The following is a 10,100-nucleotide window of genomic DNA, read 5'->3' as shown; positions in this document are numbered from 1 at the left end:
CTGAAAGGGTTAGGAATAAAATATCTGTGTAATTTCCCTAACTTAAAGGGGGCACTTGCATGCAGTACACATAACTGGAGAGTTAACTGGTGACAGTAGATGAAAAAAAAGTTTAAAATAGTGTGCTAGGGATTAGAGAGTTGGACCCAGTAAAGAAGGACATAAGCTCATGTAGTGGGGAGGGGGCGTCAGTTGGGATGATGCTCCATTCTTATCCTTGTCTCATGGGATAGGTGGGAAGTCAACAAGGCCCAGTACCAGCTGACAAGCTTACACTCCAGCCCAGAAGCACATAAGCATCTCTTTGAATATGTCCAGCCCCCATCACCACTCCAAACTCAGCCATCCAGCTTTTAGGCGTTGGGTCCATGGGGATTGCCATTTTAGGAGACACCTGATCACAGCTGAACCCAACGCCTCCCAACACAAAGAAGCTGTGATAATGTGTTGCTTTTGTGTGTGTTTGTGTGTGCGTGCTCGTCCTCCCCGGGTAAGGGTGGGAAGGTGGTAGAGCTATTATTATGTAGAGACAAGGAACTGTGGTAGCTGCGCATCAATTGGAAATTAAAACCTTAAGCGGTGAAGAGGCTGAAGTTCTTTAGGATGTTTGGTGCACAAGACTGTTGTGTTTTCATTGTTCTATGTCTCAGTCTGTTGAGGTGGTGAAGAACCCCTTTACCTGAAAAGAGTTCAGATTTTGGCATCTGTTTGTGCCAAGATTCATCTAAATCACAGGAGAGTTGTGATAACTTCATTCAAGAAAAGACCTCTTGTTTTGTGATTGGCTGGGTGAGCCAACGTGAGTACAGCCTAATATCATGGAGAAATTTAAGGCAGCCATGGTTGCTGGTGCTGTTGGTGATGCCTTGGGCTACAGAAAGGGCCAGTGGGAAAGCTGCACCTCAGGAAGGAAAATCCAGGAGGAACTGGCTTCTCTGGGGGGACTGGAAGCCCTGAAACTGGACCCTGATAACTGGCCCCTGAGTGATGCAACGCTGATGCACATGACTACAGCAGAAGCACTAATAACAGGTACGTTTGGGACAGATCAGAATTGTGTGTGAAAGGGAGTTTTATGATTGTAAGAGGCAGATTAGAACATGGAAATCACAGCAAGATTATAAAATTATTTTCTCAAATTTTAGGATTTCTTTTTTTTGTCCTTTCGTCTTATCCCGTGAGTTCAGGGTCGTCACAGCAGATTATTGTCCACATGTTGGTTTAGCAGAGTTTTTACGCCGGATGCCCTTCCTGACGCAAACCTCCCCAATTTCTATCAGGCTTGGACCGGCACTACACAGCTGAGGAGGGGAATGGGCTGTTAGGTGTTCAGTGTCTTGCAGAGACACTTCGACATATAGCCAGGGCCGGGGATCGAACCACTGACCCTGTGGTCGACTGCCTTTACCAACTGAGCTACAGCCATCCATCATATAATATTTCATATCTTCACTCTAATTTTACTTCACATAAATAAAAACTTTTTTATACAGACAATGTAATATGTCCCTACAATACGGAAACAACATCAGTTATGTTCAGCCAGACTTTCAATCTTTGTACATAGTAGAAAGACCAGAATAGCTGCATCTATACAGCTCGTACAGCTAATCACTTACTGGCAGACTAAGCTGGAATGACAAAACCCACAGGCATGCTATAATCCAACTTTGTAACAGAGGGTATCTTAGTGGAAAACTTGCAGTGAATGCCCTCACCCCGTTCTGGAGCTCCTGTAGAGTGGCCTAAGAGTCTAAAATAGACTAGTTTAAAGCAGATCCACAGCTCTCCTTTAGTGAACAATAGCAGGTCAGACTCTAAACAGTTTGGCTGCAGATGTGGTTCATAGCCTATGACAGTGGTATTGAGAAATGCTGGTGACATCTTTTGTGATTATGACACCATATTTAGCCAATATAGAGCATGCCGGCACAAAACACTAGCCAGACAATAACATATTGTGGAATAAATGTAAACACTTAAAATTAAAAAAATTTAACGCGAAAGGCAAGAATTACCCCTATTTCAATTTGATTGATTCTGTGTTAACACAGGCTCTCTCTGACACACACATGGACATAAACAGTACACAGATAATCAAATTGCTGCTGGAGGGCCGTGGATTCCAGGTGACCTTATGGTGTATGGAAGTCACCCTACTCACTCTGCAGGCATGTCAGTCCTAATCTGCAGTGTGGCAGGCTGCAGCTAAACTTAGCCCACTGCAGCACAATTCATCTTGTCCTGCATGCCAATCATGAATGACTCACTCATCAAGTCACTGTTTATGTTTGTGTGTGTGTGTGTGTCCAGATTACTGGTGTCTGGAAGACCTGTACCGAGAGCTGGTGCGTCTTTATGTTGAAGCCATGGTGTCTCTACAGGGCAGAGCCCCTGATCCTGCCACAGTGGAGGGCTTTGTTCAGCTTAAACCTAACAACTATCTGCTCGCCTGGCATACACCATTCAATGAAAAAGGTAATGTTCTTTTTTGAACGTTTAAAGTCCAACATAAGTACATGTATGATAATGTGTGTCTGGGTGTGTGCACATGTGTCTACATCCAGGGTCTGGGTTTGGGGCAGCTGCCAAAGCCATGTGTGTGGGTATGAGATACTGGCAACCTGACAGACTAGACAACCTGGTGGAGGTCAGCATCGAGACAGGCAGAATGACCCACAACCACCCCATAGGTGACAATGTTGCCAATTTTCAACTTACAGAACCTATGGATTCCGTTAAATTGTGCAGCATCTGTAAATTAATACTTGGTAAATCGTGAGATAACCTGGTGTCACTGTTGGCTTCAGGGTTCCTTGGCTCCCTGACAACAGCCCTGTTTGCATCCTACGCGATCCAGGGGAAACCTCTTGTGACTTGGGGTCGTGAGCTCTTTAAGGTCATCCCTCTGGCTGAGGAATACTGCAGAAAGACCATACGACACATGGCAGGTTAGATTGTTTTTCCTCTCTGTGAAAAAGGCACACCAACTTGGTTGATTAATCCAAGACATTTGAAACTCCCACATGCCTAAAGAGAGCATAACTGTCAGCTGATGTCAGTAATGCTTGTATTCCTATGCAGAGTATCAGGAAAACTGGTTCTATTTTGAGGCCAAGTGGCAGTTTTACCTTGAAGAGAGAGAGATAGACAAGGAAGGACAGAATAAACCTTCATTTCCCAATCATTATGATGCTGAGGAAACAGACAAGGTAAGTCCTGCCTCTGTGGCACTCAAAATAAAAAACATACAAAAGGAAATTTCCTTAAGTTTCATTTATTCATACAGATGTATAAGCACTGGAGCTCAGAGGGCCGTGCAGGCCGTAGAGGTCACGATGCCCCTATGATAGCCTATGATGCCCTTCTGGCTGCAGGTAGTGACTGGGCTGAAGTATGTAAACGAGCCATGTTTCATGGAGGTGAGAACCACAGCATTCATACACAGAAAGATATTTTAAAACACATACTGTATTTACTGGGGACTTCTGTTAAAACAATGTGTTCTTGTAGGTGAGAGTGAAGCCACAGGCCTCATCACAGGTTGTCTCTTTGGCCTCATGTATGGCCTGAGTCAGGTTCCCCCTGGCCTGTACCAGAATTTGGACAAAAAAGAGCGCCTTGAGGAGCTGGGAGAGGCACTTTACAAGGCAGCATCTTCTGAGAAATGCATAGACAAGTAATCCCAATCTTCACTGACCTGGATTTTACTAGTTATCAGAGGAAAAGTTCTTCTCTCTGTCCGCACCGCACAACTCTTTAATTCTCTTTGGCAGTGGCTCAGTAGTTGTAATTGGCATCTTGTCCTATCCGCTCCTTCTTTGCTATTCTCTCTTTTTGCTGCTCACTATCCACAGCTCTGTCATAAATTGGAAAAGTAAACTCACCATTTAGAATTTGAAGTTTAAGCCTTTCAGGTCTGATATGAATGGTTTTTGCCAGATAACCTGTCTGGTCTTATACCTGGAATCAGTTTTTTATGTATTGTTTTGTGGATGGCATAGATATAGCACACTATAATGTAAGGCCAGCTGGATGCATAAGTCTTTATTCAATTGAAATGACAGAACTGTGGAAAAAAAAAAATGGGGGTTTGTAACCAAAACGTAATTTCCTTCTCCGACATCTCCTTTCTGTAAAGCTAACCTTTATTAACATTATGCAAAATGTAATATTTTGTCAAATGCAGCACAATTTTGCACAATTGTGTGCTGAGGATTTTGGTGAAACCTGATTTCAAGGTCTCAACAACTTGCTCTACACACTTGAATTGATGCTTTCATCTAAAATGTATCTAATGTGAGGCATTGAATAAGGTTAAACGTTTTTGATCTAGAATCAGCCTATCGATCATTAGCCTACCAATGCATGTGAGATGTGCTTAATGAAACAATTTCAACTTTTATATATATCAATTTGTTTTATTAGCAGAACATTAATTAAGTTTTCTTATACTGTGATTGTCATTTGCACTGTGATGCTCCTATCAGGTATGGTGTACTATACTATACTGTGAAAACATTACAAAATGGGGAATATTAATATGACATGTCAATTAAAATTAACAGAGATGATTCACAAGGTTCCTGTCTCTCTTTGGCTTTACTAAAACATTTATTTAGATGGTAGCTTTTTAATTTTTGACCAGATTTCTGCTTCTTGTTACACAGCCCTCCTCTACAACCCTCAACTAATAACCTGTAACAAGATCACACTGCAGCAACACCTCACTTCCCAATCTAAACATTATCTTTCTTACTTTCTGCTGGACTGGGATAGCTACTTGTATAACCAAGTGCTTCAGAAGTGCCTTTCTGAAGATTACGCTGAATTTAACACTGACTAGTTTTATATGGCAATGAAATTTACAGTGCTCCAAAAACTAATCCCTCTGTAGTTCAGTGGTATTTACAGTTGGGTGCAAATGTTTGCATCCCTTTATTTTGAAATGAGAAAGAGTAAAATAACCATGAAATGGCATGTAAAGGGATTGAAAACTTCAGCTTCAGGTAGTATAAATGTCAATGTTCATCTTCAGAAGTAACAAAAAAAGAAAAGGAGTGTATAACATAAAGTTTAAGTAAAATCATTTAAAAAATACATATGTGCAAAAGTTTGCATCCCAGTTAATTAATTTATTAAATATTAACTTCAATTTCTAAATGAAAGAACAATTGTAAACATTGAATGTGCCTTAAATGTTATGTTGATGAAAAATCTTAGTTTTAGTCTTTGTGACATTTCAAAATAAGGTGATGCAAACTTTTGCTATGCATGGGTCGAAATAGATTTAAAAGCAAACATAAGTGCATACTTCAACATCTTTGATGAAAATGTGTGTCTAAGATTTTCTAACATAATGGTGATATCAGTTTCACCAGAACTAAACCTAGCTGCAGATGGCTACAGGGATTAAGTTCTGCATATCCTCTATTCTCTGTAGACCAGATTCTTGGAAAACCAGTATCAGCCCTGATGCCAACATGCTGAGGAAGTTGGTTAGAGACCGCAAATGCCACCCAGTCCTCCGAGGGATTTTTGAAAGTCTCCTGCATTACATAATGCAGGACTTGCCCAAGTGGTCCACCAGAAACCAAAGCTTGGAGAAGTCAGAGTTTGGGATTGTAGCAGAAATAGATACAAGAAACAAAGATTGTCCTAAAGGGAGAACTGAGACCTCAATGAAACACCTTCAGCCAAGTTGTACTGTGCTTCAGCTCCCAGAAGAGCATAAAATGACTGAATTAAAAACTGCTGAGACCAGTTCCAAGATGCCTGAAAAACACCAATCAGGGCCTAAAAAAGACAGATTACTAAGTAAGTACAGAGGAAATAAAAAAGCCGGAGGCCTAATACCTCAACGCCTTACCACATTCCAGCTCCTCCAATCAAAATTTACAAGGTCCACACCCAAAACCTTCATCACCTACCAAAGGGAAGTAGGAACTCTGTCCTCTATCAAAGTAGCAGGCAATGTGAATTACAGCCAAGGCAATGAGCATGATGTGCAGAAGAGAGACCGAGCTAAAAGAGATCCCAGACTGAAAAATACTGGCAGCGTGAAGGATATGGTGGCAAAGTTTGCCGTGGCTGAGCGGAAAGAACGAGGCCTAAATGTGATAAAAGAACCGATCAAACCAAGACTCATTGGAAGAGGAATCTTCTTGTCTTCCTTGATGAAAAGATTTGAAACCATGGCCACTGTATGTAATGAAGGGGACTTGAAATGTTTGCATGCAAGGCCCTCTATAGAAGTAAAAATGTCAAGTAATGTAAAAATGAAACTAAACAGTCATGAAAGAGTGCAACAACAGGTGGTAGACCAAACTGTCCACAAACAAAACCAACACAAGCTAATGAAAAGTAAATCTCTTGGACAACAGTTGAAGGGAAATCAAATTGCAAATAGAAAACAACAAATACCGGAGGAGGTTTTAGACCTTTTAACAAACGTAAACCCAAACCTGGAAGAAAAAAATGATTTGAAAGCAGAACAAGTGTTGCCAAGGGGGGATCAGCCCTTAGGTCAAAAGGCTGGTAGTCATTGTTCATTAAAACATATTCACGGTACTAATGTTAACGGTTGGGTATCAGGGGAATATGGTAAAAGTCAGACTATAGTTAATCAAACCGACACATGTATCATCAACAGGTTAAAACATGGAAGCTTAGAGCTGTTCTGTTTAATGTCAGTCACAGAGTGGTCTTTCCCAGAAGCCTACAGGTTTTTTCTGCAGGTGGAAGACCCATTTCTCTGGTATGTGGCAACCATTACCTGCTGTCCTGTGGTGTACACGCGTGTAGATTCCTCACCCAAACAATATTTGCGGAAAATCAAAGCTGCAGCATCAGAAAAGATCCTAAATCTGAAGAAAGACAGTCCCTGTAAAGCCTCTCACAGCAAGTCAGCTGCAGGTGAACCTTCTATAGTAATTGAAGACACTGTAAGCCCCAAAACTGAGGGAATCTTTGAGGAAAAATTCCATGACCAAATGGACAACAGCACAGTGGAAGACCCAGACACCCTCAGAGCAGTTACTATTCAAAGAATCATGCCCAAGTATGTCATGCCGCATGTTTCCAGATGTGATTATCAACAAGGTCTCGAGCGCACTTACTCCTTCTCTCAGTCCACACCACAATTGGATGCAATTTCACCATCACAATCTGATACTTCTATGTGTCCTCTTAACTTAGTGTTGATGAAAATGGAAAATGTTCAGGACTTTGACCTGTACCCTCCCAGTGATATCACTCATCATATAAAAAACAAAGGGGACCCAACAGAGGTTAAAGCACAAGAAAAAGACAAGGAGGACAGAGAGAAAAAGGTGGAAATAAAAGAGACTAATACGCAGCAAAATGTTAGACTTTCTGAAGACAATGTCAGTACGGCTGGATTTGAAGTCAGCAAAACATCTGCTGTGACATTACCTGAGATTCAACCTGAGGCAGAGAAGCCAAAACAAAGACCAAAGTATACAACAATCAACTATGGGGATCCTTCAGTGAAACAAACCTATAAACCCAAGATCATACGTTTTACCGACACCTTCACTTTTTAGGTCGGTACTAATGCACAGACAGTGATGTCCAATTAAAGACAATGAACAATGTTTCCTGGTTAAGCACTGTTTCCTGTCAAGGAAAGATAGGAGCGATTCAGTTACTCAGTACATACACTCCCCTCCAAAAGTATTTTAACAGTGAGGCCAATTTCTTTATTTTTACTGTAGAACCAGAGAGCTGTCTATGGGTGAAAAACAAGCAGTTGTGAAACTAAGAGAAGATGGGAAAAAATCAATCAGAGCTATTGCACAAGCATTGGCCATAGCCAATACAACCAATTGGAATGTCCTGAAGAAGAAACAAACCACTGGTGTACTAAATACCAGCCGTCGAATGGGAAGATCAAGTAAACAGCAGCCGTTGACGACAGAAACATTGTGAGAGGTATAAAGAAAGACCCTAAAACAACTGTTAGTAACACCAGTAACAACATCCAGAGGGCAGGAAAGAAGGTATCAAAATCTACTCTTTGCAGAAGACTACATGAACAAAAGTACAGAGGCTTCACCAGAAGATGCAAACCACTCATTAGCAAGAAAGAACAGGAAGGCCAGTCTGGAATTTGCCAAAAAAGTAAAGTTTGGAAAGTATCTACTCATGATTCCAAACATAAGCTCATCTGTGAAACAGAGTGAAGGTAATGTCATCGCTTGCATGGCTTCTTCTGGGATAGGCTCATTAATCTTCACTGATGGTGTAACACATGATGGCCACAGCAAAATGAACTCAGACGCCTACAGGCACAATTTGTCTGCCAATTTAAGGAAAGATGCAACTATACTGATTGGGAGAGTTTTCATCATGCAGCAAGATAATGACCACACACTGCCAAAAAGGGCAGGAAGTGGAAGGATTTAGACTGGCCAATTCAATCTCCAGACTTAAACTCTATCTATGAAAAATGGGTGGGTTCAAACAAAAGCATCAAATTATGTATCAGAACTAGATGTAAATACCTGGAAATAAAAGCTGAAATGTTGATTTCTTGTCTCACGTTAATCAAATCAAAGTCAAACCCAGATGTTTTCAGTCTGCAGCAAAAATACATGATTTTGCCACACTTTTCCAATAGTTTTGGAGGGGAGTGTATATACATGTGCAATTTTATCTTCTTTTCTACTTCAACGTTTAAACTGCATAATATGAAGACTAGGCAACAGACAACTAGATTGACCTCAAACAATATTACAAATTAATAACAAATTAATTCAATATAAATCAGTAATTTAACCATTAAATTGTCCAGTTTACCTGTTTAATGAATGTTAACTTTTAAAAATAAAATAGCACACTACTATAACAGTCCGTTATTTGCAAACAATGGTTTGAGATCTATTGTGGTGGGATGATTTTTAATACGATTTAGGTACAAACGTAGAACTGTATATGTTAGTCTGCCAGGAAAACTTCTATGCAAGTATTAACGAGGTCAGACCACCGTTGTGCAATTAAAGGGTGAAATTTGCTCTGCTGCAAGTCAAATATATAATCCAGATTAATACAGTACAGTGTGATGTACATTTTACGTCTGAAGGCCAGATCTGTGCACTGGATAATTACAGCTAATTGACACAAGAAGCACTTTTACTTCTACTAGGCGGAGAGAGAGAGAGAGAGAGATAGGAAAGATGTATTGGGGCATATTAAAGATCAGTTGCCATGGTTTTTTAACAGGTAAATCTGATTGCTGTTAATGTAACTACAACTCAGACATTCAGAGTTGCAGGAAATGTCGCATAAATTGGCCAAACTTAAGTGTGTAGCTTGCATTGCAGTACACAGTACATTTACCTTGAAAGGATTTTGTGGTTTAAAATAGTAATACTGAGTAACTTTTCAAGTACTTTTTCTTAGACGGATAACCAAAACTGTAAGTGTTCTACACTTAATAAACCTCTCTAAGTCAGAATACAACCGATTAGATATATAACCAATTAGAATTTTCAGTGTATAATATGGCCAATATGATGCATTACGCATTCCATTTTTTAATTAGCTCACAAGCAAATTATTTAATAATTATATGTTTCCCCAAGTTTATGAGTTTGTGATAATGCTGGGACAGAAAGAGCTCAGGTAAACTAATGATTCTGAGTGCCATATTTTTGGGTTTATCCATTCATTTTCTTTGACTAAAATCCTATTATTTTTAGAGACTGCTCAGGCCTTGAATCATTCACGTCGTAAGTATGTTCAAAGACAGGGATTTGTCAGGGAACTACTGCTGCCCTGGCAGCAGCGGCTAACCCTTAAGAGATCCGAGGGACATTTTATGCCATTCAGTTTCTTTATTTTCAAGCCATTTTGGATGGCTGTCTAATGAATATAGCTCAGATTTGCCATTTGCCATTTTTAAAAAGTTTACAATTGCTGTGCCGGTTCCTTAAATTAACCTAAAATGGCTAAAAGACAAAAAAAAAAACAAAAAAACCCCCCAAAACGACACATTTTAACCTCAGGACAGAATATTCCCTTCAAAACCATTGAAAATCTAATTTTTTATCCCAGATTTATCTTAACAAAAACTAACG

The 10,100-nt window shown here is 40.1% G+C and overlaps 1 protein-coding gene across 1 annotated transcript; it reads left to right on the top strand.

The window, feature by feature from the left end:
- Positions 1–174: 174 nt before the first annotated feature.
- adprhl1 (ADP-ribosylhydrolase like 1) lies at positions 175–8,844 on the top strand. The gene is made up of 8 exons (XM_067496160.1): positions 175–1,032; positions 2,314–2,478; positions 2,568–2,693; positions 2,811–2,951; positions 3,085–3,212; positions 3,290–3,422; positions 3,514–3,679; positions 5,444–8,844. Exons 1-8 carry the CDS (start codon positions 819–821, stop codon positions 7,563–7,565), a joined length of 3,195 nt encoding a protein of 1,064 aa, XP_067352261.1. The 5' UTR covers positions 175–818; the 3' UTR covers positions 7,566–8,844.
- The last annotated feature ends 1,256 nt before the right edge of the window (positions 8,845–10,100 follow it).

This window comes from Channa argus, chromosome 2 (assembly GCF_033026475.1).
Source record: "Channa argus isolate prfri chromosome 2, Channa argus male v1.0, whole genome shotgun sequence".
Taxonomy (NCBI): Eukaryota; Metazoa; Chordata; class Actinopteri; order Anabantiformes; family Channidae; genus Channa; species Channa argus.
Note: the sequence above shows the minus strand (reverse complement) of the source record. Positions and strands in the feature narration are given on the sequence as shown.

Coding starts and splice junctions, on each gene's coding strand:
- adprhl1 (XM_067496160.1), top strand. CDS start 819: ATGGAGAAATTTAAGGCAGCCATGGTTGCTGGTGCTGTTGGTGATGCC. Junction 1,033..2,313: donor AGCAGAAGCACTAATAACAG/GTACGTTTGGGA, acceptor GTGTGTGTCCAG/ATTACTGGTGTCTGGAAGAC. Junction 2,479..2,567: donor TACACCATTCAATGAAAAAG/GTAATGTTCTTT, acceptor GTCTACATCCAG/GGTCTGGGTTTGGGGCAGCT.